General features: G+C 36.0%; 1 protein-coding gene across 1 annotated transcript in view; it reads right to left on the bottom strand.

Moving 5' to 3' along the window:
- The window catches only part of Diaph3 (diaphanous related formin 3), a 449417-nt gene that overhangs the window by 165270 nt on the left and 259505 nt on the right, over positions 1–24642 (bottom strand). Inside the window, exons 22-23 of the mRNA XM_028758331.1 lie at positions 22453–22582; positions 3043–3167 (exon numbers count right to left, since the gene is read on the bottom strand). Coding sequence (XP_028614164.1) covers positions 3043–3167; positions 22453–22582 — 255 coding nt within the window. The remainder of the gene's footprint in view (positions 1–3042; positions 3168–22452; positions 22583–24642) is intronic.

Genomic DNA, 24642 nt, shown 5'->3' on the forward strand with positions numbered 1-24642 from the left:
CACAGGGAGACAGAGCGAGATGAGAAGGGGAATAGTCCTGCCTAAGATGAAGGGGATGGCTAAGCAAACTAGGTCATTATCTGTAAGACAAAGAACACCAAGCTGTTGGATAGTGGAGTAAGGGAAAAGGTCACTGTAAACTAGATTCAAAGAGATCCAGAGTAGCATATTTAATTTGCCTTTAAAAGTCATTATAAATAAATAAAATAAAGAAAAAAGTAAAGAGAAATTACAAAGAGATAGTGGCCACACAAGAGAAATTCAAGAAAACAAAATCCATATACTCAATGACCCAACATCTCATAATTAGTAATTAATGGGGAAGGGCCCAGGCCATTGTGGGTGGTTAGATCACTGGCCTGGTGGTCCTGGATTCTATAGGAAAGCAAGTTGAGGAAGCCAGGGAGAGCCAGCCAGTAAGTAGCATCCCTCCATCATTTCTGCATCAGCTCCTGGCTCCAGGATCCTGCCCTGCTGTTGTTCCTGTTCTGACTTTCAACAAGGATGGACTGTGATCTGAAAGTGTAAGCCAAATAATCCCTTTCATTCCCAACTTGTTTTTTGGTCATGGTGTTTCTTCTCAGCAAGAGGAACCCTAAGACAATCTATTTCTTTCAAATATTTCTATTAGTAGATTATTTAATACTTTATTGAATCACAGTTGTTCAAAGTGAACATTTACTCATAAAGATACATTTTTAACAAATCAATTAGCCAGGCAGTGGCGGCACACGCCTTTAATCCTACCACTTGGGAGGCATAAACAGGCGGATTTCTGAGTTCGAGGCCAGCCTGGACTACAGAGTGAGTTCCAGGACAGCCAGGGCTACACAGAGAAACCCTGTCTTGGGAAAAAAAACAATTAATATACAATACTCCTCCAGAATGGGTTGAAGAACTCATGTTTTTCCTATGGGCTTCAACTCATAAGCATTTAATCATAAAGCATCAACAAAGTTTGAGTGCTAATAACAAATTTAGTACATTTTTTATTCATTGTGCATTTTTTGCTTCTAAACCCTTCCATTTTCAGAAAGCTCACAATTTGCCATTTTAATAAGATCTGTATAAATTCATTTAATATTCAAAATTTGACTTGTCAGTCCTAATTAAAGTAAACAAAGTCTTGCAACGAATGAATTTAATTACTTCAAAACTAGTATGTCTAACTAAGATGAAAAGCAAACGAGTGCAGTCTAATCTTGGCAAAGAATAGTTATGATTATAAGCTTTGTCAATAGCAAAGTGCACCAACTGTTCATATATCTGACTTCCAAGAGACACATGAATGCTAATCAGTTCATTAGAGGCTTCTAGGTTGTGATATTTAGCGACAGGATATAGTAGCTCTCCTGTCCGTGGAGTGTAATTTTACTCAGAATGAAAAACTGTTTCCAGCAAAGCCTCATCCTTCCTGGTACGGATTTCCTGCTGTCTGTGTTTTATGAGCTGCACACCTTTCAGGAAGCTGACAGCATCCAGTACTTTGTCATATGAATACAGGCAGGGGTATGTCCAGAGACCATCTGCGGAGCACGATTTGAGGATTTTGTGCTAGCTTGAGAAACCCAAGCTTCCTAATTAGCCACTCACAATGTTAGATCAAAAGCTACATGGGATCAAAATTTTTATAAGATGCTTTATATATCTATAGCAAACAAAAATTTCAGTTAATAATACTTAAGGGTTAAAAAACAAAACAAAAAATAACAATAACAACAATAAACAGCAGCAACAAAAACAGTAGTCACATGTGATTGTGACAACATGATAAAAGTAACTGAGAAACAAATCCAAGTATAATTATGAAAACATAACTGCAATATACATACAGTAAATGCATAATTTGTCAGTTGTAAGGGTGATGAAAATCTATACTTCTGATGGATTATTTACTTAATTTTTAGTCTAAAAAAAGAGAGAGGAAAATAAACCCTTACCAAAGTCTATAGAGACAACCTCTTTAAAAAGCAGCTGGGTGGGAGATAAGATTCAAGAGGAAACAAACACATTATCCTTAACTGATTGCTACTGAGTGCATTTTTATAATATTTCCTGACAAAGATAGAGAAGGAAGATAAAATTGAACTAATTCACAATTAGGTTGAAAGCACATACAATAAAGTCTATGACAAACCAAATAATAATTTTCTGATTCACTAAATGTCAAGGGAGAAGTAAAAAGAGGAAGTCATATTACTTCAAGTACATCAGTTTAATGTATTAGGGAAGTCTATTTATAACTCTTCATTTCATAACTGGGTTGTCCTTTCATATAAAATTCAGATATCCATATGGGATTTTAATAATGCATTATAACAATACTTCACTATGAAAAAGATACCGATTGCTGATTTCATACAGTAGTCTGCACAGCAATTCATCATTAGCTTCAGGAAACAAGGAAGTTCATTACTTCACTTCAGTTACTAATTAGAGACTATGCTACAAAGGTAATAATAAAAAAGATAAGTGAATACAAAGTAACCTGTAAATCAAATAAGATACAAACCTCTGTGCTACTAATTTATATACACTGTTTTCAATTTCACTTTGAGTTAGAAGAAAGCATACACACGCAGCTCCTTTTTTTTAGTTTGGAATGGCAGAGTCTTCTACAGAAAATGCATTAAATGGCATCAGAGTTAATTTCTAATTTATATCAATCCTTGACTAGTAGTAATCAATCATGATGGGATTTTATAGTCTATTTTTGATTCCTAAAATAGTTCAAATGTAGTTAAGTCACATTTCACGACATTAGACTCAAATTTCCTCAAACTATGTTTTAATATCTTCATCAAAAGGAACAAGATGGAATGAACATTCTAGTATTCAAGAAGACAAAGGGTAAAAAGACATAGAAATATTTGGTCTATTATTTATGATAAAATAATCCCTCATTAGTTTAGCTGAAAGATACAAGTTAAACTTTTAATAATATGGCGCTATGTAATGTATGTTAGTTATAAAAGCACACTTAAAAAAATAAGAAATTGTAGATCCATTGACAACTAACTTATTTAGATATCAAAAGGATATGGACATCTTTATCACAAAGTTGTCATGCAAGTCCTCAGGAGGGGGAAAGGTTTCCAAATTCTTCTCAAGCTGTTGAAGCTGCCTTCCCATCTGCTTCAAGTTCTTTTCCAGCATTTCTACAGAGACTAGAAGAGAGCATATTAAATGCCTTGAAAGGACAAAATTATAATATATAAAAGGTACAACAATCTAGCAACAAATCATTTAAAAAAAAACTCATAGTGGGAAAATGCATTCTAAAACATTCTGTTTCATCAAATTTAATTTTTAACCTTTTGAATTTTAAACCCAGATACAAAGGGAATAAAATAATCGATTCTTTATAAAATAGGGAGAAATACAGGAAGTTCCCACATAAGTCAACCACATTTAAGAAATAAAAGGTTAAAAGTAGACATCCGAACCACTAAAAACACAACAGAAGAATAATCTATTCACATAAGAGCAAAGGAAGTTCATTTGAAATAATGAACTCAAATATAATCCTTACATTTTCTCCAACAAATCCCGTGAGACAACTGGTGAACAGTTGGGAAGAATGCGCCCAAAGTGTCTCTAGTGGACAAACGAATCTCTCACAGGAAGGAAGAGGTCGGAGATGGCATTTTAGATCACAAAGACATTCTTTACCACTACCTGAGCACTATGTTTATTATCTAATCACAGGCAGGCTCCATCTTTGAACTCAACGTGTTCTCTAAGTCAGTATGCATGAACAACCCATGGTAACCAAGACAGCTGAGGCACTGGTGAAAGAATGGGCTTTGCAGCAAACACGAAGCGAACGATCAACTCTCCACAGACTCATTCACTTTTACATGAATAAGGTAAGAGGCAACTCTTCCACAAAGTAGACAGTACCCTCAAAGTGACGTTTAAACGCTGATTTGCTTTAGGTTCTGATAAATTTTAATAAAAATTCCTATTAACTTATATAAAATGATATCTTTAAATAAATACAATAATTCTAAGTATCCTTTCATTTTCTGACATTGAATTAATTGTGAAGAATGAGTATAACTTTTAAGTAAGTGTGAAGCAATCAAAATACCCAGGAACATGCAAACAAACAAACAAACAAGCATAACAACAAAACCCGACAATAATGGTTTATATTCGTGAAAAAAAATGAAACAAAAAATGATGTAAAAATTATAAAGTGGTATTATTGTGTTTTTATACAGTTCTGTACCAAACAACAATTATATCAATAGCTTTTAACAAAATCTTAGCATATAATTTTTATTAACAATCTAATTGTTAAATACCACAATTACTGACTTCCAAGACTTAATTACACGTAACAGTTGATATTATAGCCATTGGCTCAGACCATGGGAAAATCATTCTCAATTTATATTAATGTATATTTTCCCAAATGATTTATCATCTTTTCTCTTTTAAATTTCTGGTGTATAACCTATGTAGGCTTTTCAAAGTAAGACAGGGCTAAGGATGGAGCCGAGAGACACAGCGTACATTGAGTTTACTGGAGGCTGTGGGTTCAGTTTACCTACTAAATTTAAAAGTAAATGAGAAGGTAACGGAGACAAAGGTTTACATGGAATCCTTCCACTATGACAGCAGTTAATGTAATAATTAAATCTGGTTCATTGTTATTTCCAGGCAGCATGTTGCTGGACACTGCTCTTAATGGTAATTGGTCCTCTTATGTCTGCTCATCAATATATCCACAACCATGGCTTCTCCTCAACCAGATCTATACGACTTCATTTACTTCTCTTACTTCCAAGTGCTTATTTTGCTACTTCTTAAGTTCTCTATCTGAATTACAGAATAGATACCTTTTGTTCTCCGAGTCTATTTGGTCCCTTTTCTAATGTGTCATTAGCATGTGTGTTATAACTTTTCAAGAAATCTCTCAAGTGGCTCAATAGTTTTTATACTTTAAAAATGGTATTGTGTAAAGATTTTAAAAACATTACTTTTTATTAACTAAATAAGTGGAAAGGAAAGTTTAAAGTCCTGTACCAACTTTTACTACTATTTTACTACTACTGCCATGAAGTAGTATTCACGGCAGTAGTTGCTATGATACAACAGTATCAATGATGATCGTCGCCTTTGCTAAGCATTGATATATATGCCTGCCTTTCTCACATCATGATCTGGGTATCATTAGTGCTCCGAGTTGACAAAATGAGGAAACTGAGGCTTAGTATTCAAGGAAAGCATAGACAACTAAAAAGTGTATTTTTTAAAAAAGAACATTTAAAGTCATAACCTACTATTAAAAAAAAAACCCATATGCCTAATATAGTAGGAAAAATCTAGACAGCAACAAATAGGAGTGTGAAAACCTTCGTAAGTCAAGACACCAGGGATACGCTGGGAAATGAACCTAACCTACAACACAAAAAGATGCAAAACCTGAAGCTTGACTGAATACATATTTACTTAATGAAGTACATGTTTATGTGGGTTTCAACCTTTGTTTAATAAGGGATGCCAAAGATTCTGTAAGTATTGTAAAAAATAAAAAAAGAATGAAGAAAATGGTTCCTGACACTGGAAATCAACAACTGTGAGTTTGGAGAACACTTGGGAAACAAAAGGCACAAGACAAGTGCTGAGAGAGAACATGGCTGAAGCTGTTAGTGGTGGGGTTGCTAGTACTTCGGTGGTGGTTGTTTTCTTGTACCACAGACTTTTCCAACACCACCTGAGTTTCTTAACTCTTCACACCTGGATTTTGTACACTTCCATGTTAGGCTAACAGTCAGCAGTATATTCAGAACACAGAATCCATTGCACAAGGCAACCTTCAATTCAGATGCCAACATCAATCCCAGGCAGTCATCCATATTTCTCAACTGGCTGGAACTTTGAGGATCTGTACAAGCCCCTTCTCTAAAGTTGCAAAGTTCAATAGGGTGACTCCTGAACTTGGGAAATCACAATCCTTATCACTGCAGTGTTATTAAAATGGACACAACACAGGAACAGCCCAAGTAAGGAGAAGCCTACTACTGAGGACAGGAGATCTGCCAGAACTGCCTGCTCTCTTTAGGCAAGACACCCTTCGCCCAGAAATCTCTTGGCTCACAGACCAGGAAGCTCCCTGAACGATTTGCTTCTGTCTGTATTGGAATACTATTACAAGGTAAGGTAATTAAACCACTGGCCAAGGATGCCTAACTCAAGCTTGACAGCCTCTCCTTCCTTTTCCTTGAGGATGAGGGGAGAAGGATGTTAAAGTACCCATCCTTTACTCACATATTTAGCACACTGGAACACTAGTCCATATTGGACAGAAGGCTTCTGTAACCATCCTGTACAGTGCATTGAGGACTGCTTTCCTGTGGTATGAATCAACTTCTTTTATGTCCAATTTCAACATTATCAAAAATAGAATTATGCCACATCAAATTCTTTCCTTGCGGATATTTTGTAAGATATCATCTAACATAGGATGGAACCTTTCTGAGAGTGGGGGAATATAACGTGTTTTTCTTATTTGTAGAAGTAAATAAGAAATGATGAAATGTCAAGGCTGAAATACATGATGGCAACATCTAAGAAACAACAGGAAAGGCAAGGTGTTCCCCACTACCATATGCTGCAGGGCCACAGGACATTGTGGCACTGTGGGAATCAGGCTAAAGGAAGTCACTGTGTTCCAGGGCAAATCATTAGAGGTGCTTGGGGCACATTTAAGGCCACCAGCCAGAATAATTAAGCTACCCTTTAAAATGTGCTTGTGTCTACTCTACAAACAGAAATCCTACTAAGTGATTTCTTCTGCTTCATCTGCACTCTATGATTACATTACTCGTACATTGTAGTTAAGTGAATTTAAATGTAATTGACCAACCTCTCACTGCTAGCTTTTAAGTAAGGACCAAAACACATTTGGAAGAGAAAAAGGAGTGTGTAAATTCCAGGCTAATAAATACAGTGTAATGGTTGGAACCATTGAACGGGTAAAACTAAAGAGTTTTAAGAATCACTCTGGCAGGTTTTTTTTTTCCCAGCAATTACTAAATTTCTATAAACAGCTTTTGTTCTTCTTCAAACAAACTTTTACACTTGAGGCTCAAAGATTATTTTTCATGAGTAATTTCAAAACAGACAGGGGACTTTTCAGCTGTATACTCTGGAAGTGTTCATTCACAGGCATATGAGCTAAAGAGTGGATGCTCTCTACAAGAACAAGTGCTCAATCTCACAAGATGATGCCTCTTTCAGACGCCAGTTTAGGGGCTGGAGATATAGCTCAGTGGTAGTGAGCTTGGCTGGCAAGCCTAAGGCACGGATAAGGTTCTTAGCTCTGGTTGGGGTTAGGGGGATTTAATATCAGTTTCAAGGGCAGATAGCTATCAATTCTGAATTTCCTATAAATCCGAGGATTCCTAGAAACTCCAGCCTATCTTTTATTCTTCAACTTTGTCACATTTCTGGACTAAGAAACAAATCGAGTACCATTACTTAGAATAAATATAATAAAAGGAGAGCTGTTATAAAGTTAGCTCTTTTAGCTTTTAGTGATGATTCAATCAGATAGGCTACCTCTCAATCACCTAAGGCATATGGGCCAGCACTCAACAAGTGTATCTACAGAGGAATGGCAGAAGGACCACCACAAGTTGATTCCTGTACACGGAGCTGCTAGTTTTGAACTTTCCCTGTCATAGATAATATTTAACTACATACAATAGGCATTTCACTCCTAGGCTCAGAGTAAATATCTCTGGCTCTCCTCCAAGTTCCAGTTTTTCCACATTTGTAATGAGCATTTGGATTTCCACACTAATTCCCGGTTGTCTGTTACATAATATTTGAGTAACTGGACCAAGATCTACCCACAACCTGGCAGGATATAGGTGATGATCTTTTATAAGGTATTCTCAAACACAATATATACATTATAGCTCTGTTGTTCCTATAGGCTGACCCTCATCTTGTACCTGATTCTATAAATCTCATGTACCATATCTACCTGTGCTGACCATCCCACTCCTTATCACTCTTGTCTTTGGCCTTATCTCAAAAGCCAAACCTCAGCAAATCCACTAGAAAGTATGCTCTAATGGTTCTACCATTAGAACCATAAAGTGCCTCAAGCTTTGCAATTGAAGTATAAAGTTATCACTTTATGTAGCCTTGTTCCCCAAAGAATGGGAATTCTGTAAAAGAGAACTTGATATCATGCACTTCATATTTGTTTGAGACTAGCTCTACAATCAGTAAAATGGAACTGAGCTTGATGAATGTCACTAAATGTGTTAACAGTTCTAATTATACTTTTATTAAAGTTTAATTCTTTTATCCAAAACAAAATGAGGAAAACATTTTTTTTATTTCATTCTGTCTTTTCAGTAATATACTGGCAGATCCTCAAACGTTTGCTGGAGGAATAAATTTTGAATTTATCATTAATATTTTCTGATAAAATTATTAGACATAAAATGTAATGGGAGGTTTCCTATCTAGCTCATTAATATCTGTCAGCCTTTCATCAAGCATGCTGTCATTATGACAAGAACAGACCAATAATAGTGACGAGGCTTTAGACCAGAACTTAAATCACAACATGCACATTCGAACTTGGAGCAATTATGAATGCAAGGTTTTCAAAATACCATGAGAAAATTTTAAGATAAAAGATTAGTAATTACATTTATTTAAGTAATCTCTGCAATGAATAAATGATTTATAATGAATATCTCTGAGCCTTGATTACCATTTTCTAATAAACTTATTAAATAATTCCACATTCACACTTATACACCACAACACAACACGAGAAAAGTAATTTCTTTATTAAAAGATTAAACACTTACTACCACTGGAAAAGTTAAGCATTTGTACTAAATTAACTTTCTTCCATAAACAGAAACTTTTTAATGTAAAAAACAAGTTTAAGACTCAACGAATTAGCTTTTCCTTTAGAATGCAATAATAGCTGTATAACATTTTATGAATGTCAAGTTACAAATAATAAAGTCAAAAGGACAAGACAGACAGGAATAAATCTTAACGGTACTGTAATCCTGAGCTCAATGAAGTCTACAGTGAAGGACAATTGTTATAACATTACAGTACAAACAGTAATATGAAGATTAAAATTAATATTCTAGGCTATTTCACATGCTTAAAAGATAGGTCTATGTTGTTTGTATTGCTTTTTCTGCATCATGTTGCCAGAGAAAAGGCTCATATTTGTTGAAGGGCATGGGGAGTGAATGATGCAAAATAGCGGAGATTTTAAAAGCCACATCAGGAAACAGGGAGCATGTATTTCTGCTGTGGAATTTTATTTGTATATGAAGACCAAATTAGTCTTCTCTGCAAGAATGACTAATGTGAGCTTTAAAGAGAGGAAAGATCTGTTTATGAAAAATTGTAATTGTGGGAAAAGGTCAACTAGCAGGACAACATGTTTAAGTTGTAAGAATCTGAAAATCTTTTATATCAATAGATATTAAAATACAAGGAAAAAGGAAATCCAATAGCTCACAGAAGGGATGATTGTTATCAATAGTCAAAAGTACATCTAGCTAATAAGACTTTCGTGTGCATAGACTAGAGGGTGATGGTATTGCCCTTCAGTGGCCCACAGGAGAAGTATTAAGCATAAATGGACAAGTCAGGGAAGCAGGGAAGCAAACTACAGATCTCCAACTCTTCCTCCTTTTCTCCAAATCCAAGACCCAGTCTAAACCCCAGCTCTGTAGCCAACGGGCTTCTATGGGGACCTGCAAGCAATCCAGACTTTTGCCAAATCTATGGAGTACTCACTACAAATGGACAATAATGCCCCAATTACTGAAGACGACATCTAAACAACTCATAAACATAAAGATATCCAGCTGGTGCCTACACAGTGTCTAACTCTTTATAGTCGTTTTGGTATAGAAAGGTACTCTTCATACTAACAATGGGGAAATTTAAGTACCAACACAGCTGTAAATCCATTGGTCTATAATGGTGTGACAAACACAAAATTTGCTAGTGTAATGGTGGCCCAAAGCTTGTGGGAGTAACCAACCAATATTTGATATGACCTAACGTTCCCCTCCATGAGACAGAACCAATACCTGACACTGCTTAGGTGACCAAGAACCTGAGGCTAGGCAGTCTAAGGACATGGGGTAAAACTAAAGACTACTCTTAAACACAAACCTAAAAAGAGACTCCTAATGACATTCTTCTACACACATATATCAGTGCTTTGCTCACCGAGAGTTACTGAAGTGATACGTATATCCCATCCTCTTTCTGTGGTTTATGGTCAGTACACATATACTCACACCTAAAATGGACAATTCCATACAGCATAGACCTCTGTGCTCAGAGCTCTCCAGTACTCCATAAGGGCCAAGACAAAAGCTTTTATACATGATGGTAAACTTACTCTACATTGCCATGTTTTCAGAGGCTCACTAGAAAGCTTTATCCTTACTGAGAAAAATATTTAGCACACTATCTTCTCAGTGTCTACTTGAGAGTCAGAGTTCATTTCTTATCAGCTCAAAACAGCCCTAATTATTTTCTTCATTATGTATATAGTACTGTAAAAGCTTTTTGCTAAGAAACTATTATGTTGCTCTTAATAGACATATTTATAGGCCAAATACAACTAACTAGTGACTGATCAATTTAAACGCATAATAAGAATGAACCCTTTTGCCCACAAAACCCAGAGTACCCAGGGCTCCCAGAAGCTCTAACCTCAGCAGTATCTTAGGTAAAGAGACAGCAACACTCGCACCAAATAGAGAATAACTGGGACCCACTGGGACCCAGGAATTCACTCATGGCCAGGGGCACTGGTTCATGCCAATCTGCGCCTGAGCACTGAGCAGATTTGGGCTTCAACTCTGCATCCAGAGGAGGCGGGCTCACAGGAGATCTAACAATGGCAGTATTCTAGGTAAGCAGACAGCAATACCCACCAAAAACAGGGAGTAACTGGGACCCACTGGGTCCAAGTAATTCACTCCTGGTCAGAAGCACTGGTTTCTTCCGGTCTGCTCCTAAGCACTGAGCAGATCTTGGGCTTCACCTCTAACCCCAGCAGCAACATCCACCCCAAAAAGTTCTGACACAACCAAGGTAATAGGAAAGGCAGACTCCAGTCAGAGACAGAGATCCAGATCATGAAAGGGAAACACAAGAACATACGCATCAGCAGCTCAGGGTACTTGGCATCATCACAACCTAGTTCTCCCACAATAGACAGTCCTGAATTCCCCATATCACCAGGAAAGCAAGATTCAGATTTAAAATCACTTCTAATGATGACGATAGAGGACTTTAAGAAGGACATAAATAACACTCTCAAAGAAATTGAGGAGAACACAAGTAAACAAGTAGAAGCCCTTAAAGGGGAAATACAAAAATCCCTTTAAGAATTAAAAGAGAGCACGGTGAAGGAATTGAACAAAACCATCCAGGACATAAAAATGGAAGTAGAAACAATAAAGAAATCACAAAGGAAAACTACCTGGAGATAGAAAACCTAGGAAAGAAATCCGGAGACACAGATGTAAGCATCACCAACAGAATACAAGAGACAGAAGAGAAAAATCTCAGGTGCAGAAGATACCATAGAAAATATTGACACAACAAAGAAAATGAAAAGTGCAAATAGTTCCTAACCCAAAATATCCAGGTAATCCAGGACACAACGAGAAGACCAAACCTAAGGATAAGAGGTATAGAAGAGAGTGAAGATTCCCAACTTAACGGGCCAATAAATGTCTTCAACAAAATTACAGAAGAAAACTCCCCTAACCTAAGGAACCAGATGCCCATAATCATACAAGCAGCCTATACAGAATGCCAAATAGACTAGAATAGAAAAGGAATATAATCATATAATAATCAAAACGCCAAATGGACCAAACAAAGAATATTGAAAGCAGTAAGAGGAAAAGGCCAAGTAACATATAAAGGCAGACCTATCAGAATTACACCAGACTTCTCAACAGAGACTATAAAAGCCAGACTATACTGGACAGATGTCATACAGATGCTAAGTAAACACAAATGCCAGCCCAGGCTACTATACCAAAGAAATCTCTCAAGTACCATAGATGGAGAAACCAATATATTCCATAACAAAACTAAATTTACAAAATATCTTTCCACAAACCCAGCACTACAAAGGATAATAGAGGGAAAACTCCAATACAAGGAGGGAAATCATACCCTAGAAAGAGCAAGAAAATAATCTTCCAACAAATCCAAAAGGAAGATAGCCACACAAACAATGAAACCGCTAATAACAAAATAACAGGAAACAACAATCTGCTTTCCTTAATGTCTCTTAACATCAATGGACTCAATTCCCCACCGGACTGGATACACAAACAGGACGTAGTGTTTTCCTGCACATAGGAAACCCACCTCAGTGACAAAGACAGACACTACCTCAGAGTAAAAGGATGGAAAACAATTTTCCAAGCAAATGGTCCTAAGAAACAAGCTGGAGTACCCATTGTAATATAGAATAAAATTGACTTTCAACTTAAAGCTATGAAAAAGGATAAGGAAGGACATTTCATACTCATCAAAGGAAAATTCAACCATTATGAACTCTCAGTTCAGAACATCAATGCACCAAAGTCAAGACCATCTACTTTCGTAAGAGAAACCTTACTAAAGCTGAAAGCACACATTGCACCTCACACAATAATATGGGAGACTTCAACACCCCACTCTAAGAAATGGACAGATCATGGAAACAGAAATTAAACAGAGAAACAGTGAAACTAATGGAAGTTATGAACCAAATGGATTTAACAGATATCTGTAGAACATTTCATTCTACAACAAAAGAATACACCTTTTTCTCAGCACCTGATGGAACCTTCTTCAAAATAGACTATATAATTGGTCACAAAACAGGCCTCAACAGATACAAGAAAATTGAAATAATCCCATGCATCCTTATCAGATCACCATGGACTAAGGCCGGTCTTCACTAACAACAAAAATAATGGAAAGCCCACATTCATGTGGAAACTGAACAACACTCTACTCAATGATAATGTGGTCAGAGAAGAAATAAAGAAAGAAATTAAAGACTTTTTAGAATTTAATGAAAATGAAGGCACATCATACCAAAACTTGTGGGACTTCATGAATAAGAAGAAAACTCATAGCTATAAGTGCCTACAAAAAGAAACTGGAGAGAGCATACATCAGCAGCTTGACAGCACACTTGAAAGCTCTAGAACAAAATGAAGCAACTACACCCAAGAAGGGTAGATGGCAGAAAATAACCAAACTCAAGGCTGAAGTCAATCAAGTAGAAACAAAAAAACTATGCAAAATATCAACAAACCAGGAGCTGGTTCTTTGAGAAAACAGCAAGATAGATAAACCCTTAGCCGGACTAACCAGAGAGCACAGAGACAGTATCCAAATTAATAGAATCAAAACTATCAGGTCAGGGTCACAATAATAAGAGAAACTGAGGAAATTAAAAAAATCATCAGATCCTACTATAAAAGCCTATATTCAACAAAACTGGATGAAAATATGGATGAAATGGACAATTTTCTAGTCAGATACCAGGTACCAAAGTTAAATCAGGAGCAGATCAACTATCTAAAAGTCCTATAGCCCCTAAAGAAATAGCAGCAGTCATTAAAAGTCTCCCCATCAAGAAAAAAAAAAAAGCCCAGGACACGATAGTTTTACTGCAGAATTCTATCAGACCTTCGAAGAAGACCTAATACTAATTCTCTATAAGCTACTCCACAAAATAGAATCAGAAAGAACACTACCCATTTCATTCTATGGAGCCACAATTATGCTTATACCTAAACCACACAAAGACCCAACAAAGGAAGAAAACTTCAGAACAATCTCCCCTATGAATATCAATACAGAACTATTTAATAAAATTGTGGCAAACTGAATCCAAAAACATATCAAAACAATCACCCATCACGATCCCAGGAATGCAAGGATAGTTCAATATACCAAACTCCATCAATGTAATCCACTATATAAATAAACTCAAAGAAAAAAAACACATGATCATATCACTAGATGCTGAGAAAGCATTTAACATAATTCAACATCCCTTCATGATGAAAGTCTTAGAAAGATCAGGAAATGAAGGCCCATACTTAAACATAGTAAAAGCAATATACAGCAAACCAGTAGCCAACATCAAACTAAATAGAGAGAAACTTAAAGCAATCCCACTAAAATCAGGGACTAGACAAGGCTGCCCACTCTCTCCCTACCTATTCAATATAATAATCGAAGTCCTAGCCAATGTAATTAGACAATAAAAGGAGGTCAAAGGGATACAAATAGGAAAGGAAGAAGTCAAAATATCACTATTTGCAGATGATATAACAGTATACTTAAGTGACCCCAAAACTTCCACCAGAGAACTCCTAAACCCACTGGTCAGTTCATAGATCAACTATTAACAACTAGGCCCTACAAGGAGGAGGCAGGTTATTTAAGGCCTATCTTTGAATGGAGCATCATTTCATAAGTCTTTCCCTCTTTCTTTGCTGGATGTCATGAAGTGATCAACTTTCCCAGCAATGTACTACAACCACCAGGAGAGCATGCCTTTCCTTCAGCCCAAATATGGGGAAGCCAACAGACCTAGGACTGAAACTTCAGAGATGGGGAAGTTGTTCAAGTAGCCACTTCTAAACTGCAGCTGGCAGAAATCAACCTACCGTCCTCCTTCCAGTTGGATATTTCAAGTTATTTTGTCAGAGCAACCCTAACTCACTGAAGGGCATACTTCTGGAAATAACTCTAATTCACTAAAGGGCATACCTCTAGGAAACAACCCTAACTCACTCAAGGCCATACCTCTAGGATCCTGGCATCTGACCTCCAGCTGTTTAGTTTCTATGGTAATGACTTGAAAGAGCAGCTTCTCCCATATTACAATGTGTCCAATATCTAAATTGATGACATTTTTGTTTTGCCATCTAAAATTATTAGCTGTCCTATCTGTAAATAACAAATCTCTTAAATTATGAAGAAATTGTGAATTTGAAGTCATTTTCTATTTAGACATTTGACCAGCTTATCAACAGTGACCTTTAGAAATGAAACCAGTTCAGTTTCAAGTCCAGTGAACTCCAGATATACCTAAAAGGGCGATTTCTCTTACCTGCTTCAGGATCCCAGAGGTGATGGCCATACTCTATAAAGTTAGGACAGTGTCGATAAGAACAACTGTAGTTGGTTAAAAGGTGTTCACAAAAACACACATCATCCCAGAATCTCAGAATGTGACCTCCTTGGAAACAGAGCTTTCATAGATGGAACTGAGAATCTCAACATAAAACAATTCCTAACAAGTTACCTAGTGACTCATGATCCCAGGTTGAGGTTAAGCTACATAGACATTAAAAGAGAAGGCAGCAGAAAGGATAAAGGTAAAGTATACACTGTTCTATCTACAAACCAGGAACTTACAGAAAGGCAAGAAAAAACATGGAATGATTTTCCCTTGGACCTTTCTAGAAAAATGGCCTGTAGCTACTACCTTTACACAGGATTTATAGCTTGTGGATATGAAGAGAATAAAGTTGTTATTAGTAGGCATACAGTTACAGTGGCCCAAGAAAATTAATAAAAGTTTCAACAAAAGATTTGCATATTCTCTAACAACATATGGGCTTCTGAGGAACAGGTTCTAATTCTGCCTGCAGCAATTTACCAACTCTAGGCTTCTTCTCCTCGGCCCATGGAGGTTACATATCACTTTGCCACCCAAGAGACACGGGTGACTACCATAAACATTTGTTCCATATGCAGCTGAGGTTTCTTTGTAAAATACAGATATGTTATTGTAAACTGTTCTTCTAATTGCTCTATTTTGACATCTTTCATCTTCCTTGTTCGTAATTTCCCATCCCATGCTGGCAAACGAGAAGCAGTAAATAGTGCCTTACCACCAGCAGCTTAAAGAGAGCTCCAAGACCTCGGCTGCCACTACAGATACTGTTCTGCTATTTGATCTTAGCTGTGGCTCATAGGTGACACTGACAGAACTCCTCTTGAAGCTACTTCAAATCTCTTGCTGGCCAAAAATCTGCACAAACTGTAAACTGTTAGTTTCTGGAGAAGATTAATGCTGTATTGATGCCACTTTCAGTCTGTTAACCTCCAAAAAGATATAGAGGTCTTCGTGATGTAGTTTTCTTCTTCATCATCATCTATCAACCCAAGCAGCAGCGGGTTCGGGAAATGTTCCTAGCTCAGTATCTCAAAAAGCAATCTTTAGCTCCAAGTAGCTGCTGCATGGCCAGTGTTCTTCAATGTCACACTGTGGCAGCTTTAATCTTTCCACTGATCTTGGCCATGCTGCTTGTGTTCCAGCTAGCTGCTTTCAGATCAGTTTATATTTGCACTATAAAATAATTATACTAACAATCTCATATTCAAGATTCCAGTTTGAGCATTTGAAGCCAAAGCTCCACTGATTCTCCTAGAAATCAATTGGCAGGAATTATCAACATGGCTCCCTACCATTACACAGTGCATGTAATACAGAGTAAATAGTGAGCAGAAATCTAGTGATTATCTTAGAAATGATCAAACGGTGTTACTTTTACTCATTTAAAAATGTATTATAAAATATCATATATCCCATTATTTATAGATAGTATAAGCAACACTATTTAAGTAAATTATATTTTCAAAGTAAATTTACCTTTATTATCTCTAACTTTATTAATTTCTTTATCCATTAGATATCTAGAATGTGAAATTCAACATTGCAATACTTTCTAAGAGTCCTAGACTACCTTTATGAGCATAGCTTTTAGTCATGGTGGACACAGAAAAAACAGCTCAGAAATATTTCATTCTTTCCATGAGAGAATAAAAACATAAAATGATCTACGTTTCTGCTTTGGTTACTTTCATCAGGTAACTCAGATTATTCCCAACTATCATCAATTATATGCTTTAATTAAATCACAATATTATACATGCAAAGCAGGGGAAAATAGAAAAGAAATATACATCCAAATATGGTACGGAAAAGAACATAAAAACAATCTTGGCATAGGACAGCATCCTAGAAGAAAATCAAAGAGATGCTATTGGTCCAATTCTATCACTAAATGTGAGTCTTCATAAATACATTTATTAGCAATGTTTCATGGTCTATGTATATATTCATCTATGATGACTCAAAAAGGAGTCCAAGAATATTTGTAAATATTTACAAGTGTGATAATTAGTAGTTTGTACAGGGACCTTCCTAGCTATAAAGTATTCACCAGAACATTGAATATTGAATTTATAACTGCTTTTAGATCGAATCTGATAAGATAAAAATCAACAGTATATGCTATTCTATGGATAAAAATCTCCAAACAAATAAAAAATAATCTTCATTGGGTAGAGTCACTGTCATAAACAAAATGGCTTAGTGCTAACTTGCTGTCTCACAGCTCTGGTGATGGCAGACTTGCTATCTCTGAAGCCTCTCACCTCAGCTTGCAGAGGACCATCTTATTAGGATGTCATCATATTGTCTACCTGTGCACATCACTGAGCGGAAGCTAATAACCTAGCTTCCCCTCTTCTTATGGGGACAGAAGTTAGGATAAATAAAGGTACAGAGTAGGACCACGTTCTCATTTTAAGCAGAGAAATCACAACCCTAACCACAGGCAAGTTCAGAAATAGTAGAGGAGAGTTGACTTATGAGCTTATGAAGAGCATAATTCAGGCCCTAAAAGCAGAAGAAGGTTTCCTGCCTCTTCACTGACAATGCCATGAAGCTAATATCTCCTATCATCACTTTCTATGATTAAGTGATTCTTTCATATGTACATGATAAATTAACAAAGTATCTTATCAAGTAAATACAAGTAGATAGAAATGCACAGTGTGTTTCATTAAATTCTAATACCATACAATATGAAACATCAAGTTAATTATTTATCTCAAGTAAAATTCCAGTCTATAAATCAACTCCAAAGCTACTATTTTCAATGAACACAGTATTAGCTATTTTGGTAGCTCTGCTCTCGGGGGATAGAAAATGACACTGAACAAATTATTAATACTAAATATCATAAAAGTTTATTTGCCTTCTGATAACATTTGTCATTTTGAGGAGGCAACAGCTGAGAGTCCATGGTAGTCTTTTAAAAACCTGTAGGCTGGCTACAGAAGATGAATGTGAAAACTTCAGACATGATGCAATTTCCAGGTGGCAGCCACCTGGAAATTTAGTGTTCTAAGTGCTCACAGTAGGTGAATAAAAGATAAACATTTGGTATTTAGTAAGGTATTTATCAAAAAAATGTTGGAAATTCATGAGGAACTAGAGAGTAGGAGATATATTTAGTAGGCAATTATTTGGGTCAGATAAAAGAATTACTAGTTAGAAGCATAGTGATAGAGACTGAGAAGCAGAAAGTAGTATATTAAGTAAGATGAAACGAAATAAAAAATGACACATCAAGGAATCCTTTTAAGTGGTAAGAATACACACATAGAAAAAATGAGAAGTGGGCTTTGGTGAACCCACTTGTCAATCTACAGAAAGTCACATCTTACATTGGACTTCTAAGAGCAAATTCCATTCCCAACAACTCAGGAGAACAGTCTTGATTCTGAAGAGTTTTAAAATAGTGACGAAAGAATTCCAAGGACATCTCTGAATTTATCCTTAAGGGAAAAGTCAAATACTGACATACTTATGTGATGTTCCAAAAAGGTCCAAAAAGACCACCAAGGGGAGAATGCCATTTTCTTCAAGGTCGTTAATGAAGGAAAATCTAGACAATAGTGCAGGCATCAGCTTCCCCCTATAATGGATTCAATATAGAATCCATGCATCGAGTTACTGAAGTTCTTACAGAAAATTCACAAACAGGAACAGGATGAAAGAAGTCAGATGAAAGTGAATAAGAAGTTTTCTCAAGCAAGTAAGCTTGGAGGAGACAATAAAACTGTAGTTTGTTATTGTCACCAATGATGATCCTCACACCTCGTGGAGAGGTAGAACAGCAAACTTTGTGGCAGGCACAAATGTGGAGCTGAGATGAAAGTCTGCAAAGTAAATTTGTATGTCATTGCAAATGGTTTTTAAGTCTTTGGAAATGGGAGAGATAACCTAGGAAAAGCTGGAGAAAAGAGAGACGAGAGCTCAGTTTATATGGAGAGATCACAAAAACGGGGAAAAAGCAATTGAATATGAGGGAGAAGACTGTTGGGATACATGTTGGGATACGTGTCAGATGTGTTAGATTGGCTAAACTGCAAGAAGGTGGAGAAAGTATACATTGGACCAATGAAATCACACAATTCCTGATATAGTAATCACTAAGCACAGCCTTATTGAATGGATGACTAACCAGCATGACACTGTAGAAATAAGAGTGTTGACAAGGGGCAAAATGGAACACTGGATGAGACAATTAAAATGACCCTCAACCACAGATCTATTTTTTTTATCTTTATTTTTTTAATCATGTGTGCATTAATCATGTGAGACAGTGTGGGTATGTTCCTGTATAGGCATCCATTGTACTTGGAATTACAAGGGTTCGAATGCACAATGTGGATGCTGGAATTAAACCAGGGTCCTCTGGAACAGGATGTAACCACTAAGCCATCTTTCCAGCTTCACCTTGGTCTCTTTTTAATTTATCTCCCAAAAAAAGAAACACAATTTTTGTCATTTCCTACATATTAATAATTATCCCAATTTTATAGATTTCTAGGAGCTAGTAAACAAAACCATCACAGACTAAATTAATTTTAATTATGTAGACAAGAAAAAAATATTCAACCCTTAGAATTCCATAAAACAAAAATATTACCACGCTATGCAGAAATACAATAATGAACCAAAATATTTTCCGTGAAACACAACAGAAATGCCATAAGCCATTATTTCTTAGAAAAGAAGCATCCTAATGAAGTAGATTTTTGAAAATTGTCAGTCGGGTAAGCTCATTAGTTGCAATGAAAGTTCCCCCTGCTGATCTAGGAGTACCTAATGACCAGGATTTGTTATGGCTCAAAAACAAAGGTACTTTTTAATTCATGTGATAGCTCACTGAGGATGTTTCAAAAGTGGGAACTTTCAATGATGATGTATAAAAACACTGAATTCTCCAAAGCAAACACAGGCTTATTTAATCTAAAACATTACATTTACTCCTCTAATATTTCCTTCATTAATTGGATCATATAATGAAAAGGAAATTATGCTTAACAATCATCTACACTATTAAAAACCATTATTCCAAATATGAAGTTTGCTGCTCCCACTGAAACGTATTAGCAGTATCTGCTGACCCCTACACAGACATGCCTTTCCTGCAACAGATGGAAAGCAAACACCCCAAGGCCCTGAAAGCCCTCTGGAACAGTGAGAAGGAAAACAAACAGAAGAAGCAAATTACTAACTTATAACTCTACAAGTCTTTATGCAAGCTAAATAATTTTTAAAAGAACACACTGTCAGAATATGTATGTAGAATTATAAGTATAATCTATTGAGTCAAAATTAATATTCTAAAATTTAATTTACACCCCAAAAATTGCTAGAAAAACATGCTAAAAAGTTTTAAAAAGAAAAAGAAAATCAGGCGTGGTAGTTCACATTTGTAATCCTGGCATTCTGGATGCTAAAGCAGCAAAATTGCTTCAAGGTGGTTCAAAGACAGGTGGGTTGCAGAGGAAGACCCCATTTGCACTTCCTGGTCCCCTTAGAAGCATTTAACCACAATTGTGAAACAAGGAGGTGGATACAATCCTGAAATCTCTGAGGACATGCTGGGCATAAAGAAGAGTGAATAAGTAAGTCTGCAACTACAGAAGGAAATGGGGACTGGGAAGAAACTTAAGTCATTGTCTAAGAGGATAAGTAAGCACTGATGCTTCCTACACAGTCATCTTTGCCCCAGGTAGAGAACCCTTCAGCATTTCAAGGGTTTTTGTGCCACATGTATACAATACTGTATTATTAAATCCAACATTCATCAAGGACATCAGAATTTCAATTTTACCTACTATGACATTTACTTATATATTCCAATTTTTCAAAAATCTCACCTTAGGAAGACATTTCCCTTGTCTTAGTAGTTTAAATGCACTTTATATATTACTTAGCTTTTGGTAACTTTTTTTGTCACTCATTTTCATGTCTCCTGCTTGTATTACAATGTCCTGAAAAAATAATAGGATCCCTTATCTGTTCTCAATTATATTTAGACACATAAACATATATAGCATTGTCTGTGTATCTGTCTGTCTCTGTCTCTCTGCCTACCTACCTACCTATATGGATATTTTCTTATATCAAGGACATTTAAAGTGGCATAGGGAAAAGAAAAGTAATTTAATATCATTACAAATGAAAAGAAAAAGGCCTAATATTATAATCAGGAACCCAGACTAATTGCTTACCAAAGGCCATATGGGATACATACTACAAAGAAATTTACTTCTCAGGGTAAAATTATGAAGAACATCTTATCCAATCATATTTCTCTTAGCATATAATCCCCTTAAACTGCCACTTTACAGCAAAAGAACCTATTAACAGACAGGGACTAACATGTTTCAGAAGTAATACTTCCTCTAATGTACAAAAAAATAAAATATCTTTCTTCAGGTTCTCAAATTCCAATATGAAAAACAATGGTTTGATATTATTATCACTAATGGTCAAAGCAAAAAAAATACAGCTATCACATAACTGTAACTTACCTAAAACATGTCTACCTAAAACATCTTACCTAAAATATGTCTAGACATTGGTTATCGGGAACCAGGTAGCTGTTTGGATTTAAAAACATTCATGTTGAATATAATTGAAAATTGCACATTTTAGATGGCCAAATTTTTGAAATTTAAATCAGGTTAAAATAAAGTGTCAGCAAAAGGCTCTATCTGAACTCTTGACAGCCTTCTTTAAGACCACAGTAGGGTCTGCAACCAAGTTGTTAATTTATTTATAAGGAAAGATAAATTGAAACTGGTGGTTTTATATCTAGTAGGGTCACAAAAGAAAGCTCCATTCCTCCACAGAGATTTGAATCTTGGACAAAAGGAAGATACTCATTCTGACCTACAGCACTGCTTGTGATTGCTACTTGGTACTTATAAATGACATGAGATCATTCTGCCCTGTCAAAGTACAGTGAAGAAAGCTAAGCAGGAGAGGGTAGGGTTAGCTGGAACACAAAGGGGTCAATCTACACAACAATGCACTTATAAAAACTCACTGTCTAACCAAATCAATCCATACTCCTGATGAGAACAACTCATAAAATAGCCTATGATTTCTTTTCAAAGAGTCCATATGAAATCGTTTTAACAAAATAATGTTAACAAATAAAAAGCATTATCTTTTGTCTCTTAGAATTAAAGAGCAGAACAATGACATTGATAATTATAAATAAAATCACAAACCTCTACTAGCTTTGTCTAAATGTGCAAAATCGTCCACAAAGTGAAGGATGTCCGGATGCTTTTCTTCACATACGTCTACCAGGAAATGGAGGAGTGTTGTTTTCTGATCTGCAGATTTTGTGTCTTTTAGCTATGTAAATGAGAAGGGGGAAAACAAAAAGCATGTTAATAATCCACTGATTCATGTAACATTCTACCTTGTAGATCAGAATTTAGTTTCAAAACCTCTTCCATTCTGAAAACATTTGAATTCTTTGGTACATTTCATCTGATACTGGTTTAAAAGTACATTTGTAATACAGGAGAAATGACTCAGAAGCAATGTACTATGCAATCCTTTGTGAGGGAAAAAATGAGATGCCTAGGAAAGTAGAATAACCTGAATATCTACAGAACAGCAGAACCGAAAACAACCTGGGTGGTTCATATATTTATTGCTTGGTACATATTCATGGTCTACGTGTCCCACACTGTAGAGTTTACAGTAGATATAATGACAGAATAGTGTTACTTCAAGTAGTCATTTCACTTTTTGAAAAGAAAGACAGTACATCCATCCTGCTGGGACAGACACTATAGTAAAAACAGTCACAAAGAATATCAAGGAGGCTATGACATCTGGAGGAAGCACTGAAATCAGGTACGTGGATGGGACTGGGAAAGAGCATGAGAAAATCCTCAAGCACAGGCAGTCAAAACAGCGTCTACAAAGTACTTCCTAGAGACAGACCTGCCTGTCCTCCCAGGGATGCCTTGCTGGAAGCCTGGACATAGATTGTGGTACTGGGAGGTGGGATCTGTAGGCAGTATGGCTTTTGGAAAAGTCCTAAGGGATTTCTCCTCTGATCCCTTAAGTTCTTCCAAGAGGATGTAATCGAAATCCTGAGCTCATGCTAGCTCTGTTTCCTGTGACATGAGCACCTGTGCCCACATATTCCCTGTTATTAACATCTGTCAAGATGTAACATAGCAAAGAGAAGACTTTTAAGATGAACAGAGCCTCAGCAGAAAGCATGCCCTAGAATCTTCAAATCTGGGAGGTAAAATCCTTTTAAAAAAGCTGACACAGATAATATAGCAGTGCAAAGCTGATAGGTACAAGGCTATAAATGAGAAAACATTTTGAGAAGGTTGAATAACTGCAAACCAAAAATATATATATGTTGGGGAGGGCACAAATAAGGTCAATGGAAATATATAAATTGGAAAATTTCAGGAAAAAAACCACCATATAATAGAAATAACCTTTCCGTAAGCAACAGAAGTTATTGAACTGGATGAGCTATGGTCACATACACATTTAAAAACATCGCTGCAGTGTGAGTGGATAAAGAGTAGAGTAGAGGAAATAATAAAGCATGGAGCCTAATTGTGAAAGAAGAGGCAATAATCCAGGAAGGAAAATAAGACAGCCTGCCCTGAGGCTGGGTCTAGGTATAGGGGTGCTGGACTCTGTGGACTGGGAAACTCAGCTGATACCGCTCAGGGAGTCAGTACAGGAGTACATTTTAGAGGGGTAGATAGAGAAGTAAACCGTTTTATTTTTGAATAAAATAAAACCTAGAAGGCTACAAAAGTAATAGGCAAATGGTAGGCATTTACATAAGACAAGCCTTTGCATCTGCTTACTTTCCTTCAGAAACACCCTGGCTTTTTGTTCCTATTTACACTGAGTTTTATATCCTGAATTCATATTTATGTTCTCTTATTCTCTCTCTAGTATAAACATATTTATATATGTAAATATGAATATATATAAATATATAGATGCATATAAATATATAATACATATAACACATATAATATATAAATATACGTAATATATTTACGATATAAATATATGTAAATCTATATACATGCATACATATACACATATATGTATATATTTTCATATATACATATATATGAAACAATGACATAAATGAGTCTTGTTGTCCCTAAGAAACAACTATGAATTTTTTAGAGTTTTTATCCCTGTAGAGATTGCTATCAGACCTTGTAATAACACACTTGTCTTGGGAAAAATTGTGAGGTCCTGGCTACCAAAATTAATGAGTTAACAAGTAGGTATACAGATTGGGAGAAAATTTGAGAAAGTACAAACCAAAAAAAGCCACAAACTTGAGCTAAAAAAATTGACCATTCTATGCTTGACAGGAATCAGGAATCAGGAATCAGGAATCAGGAATC

The sequence above is a fragment of the Grammomys surdaster genome, unplaced genomic scaffold, assembly GCF_004785775.1.
Source record: "Grammomys surdaster isolate TR1022 unplaced genomic scaffold, NIH_TR_1.0 126189, whole genome shotgun sequence".
Classification (NCBI taxonomy): Eukaryota; Metazoa; Chordata; class Mammalia; order Rodentia; family Muridae; genus Grammomys; species Grammomys surdaster.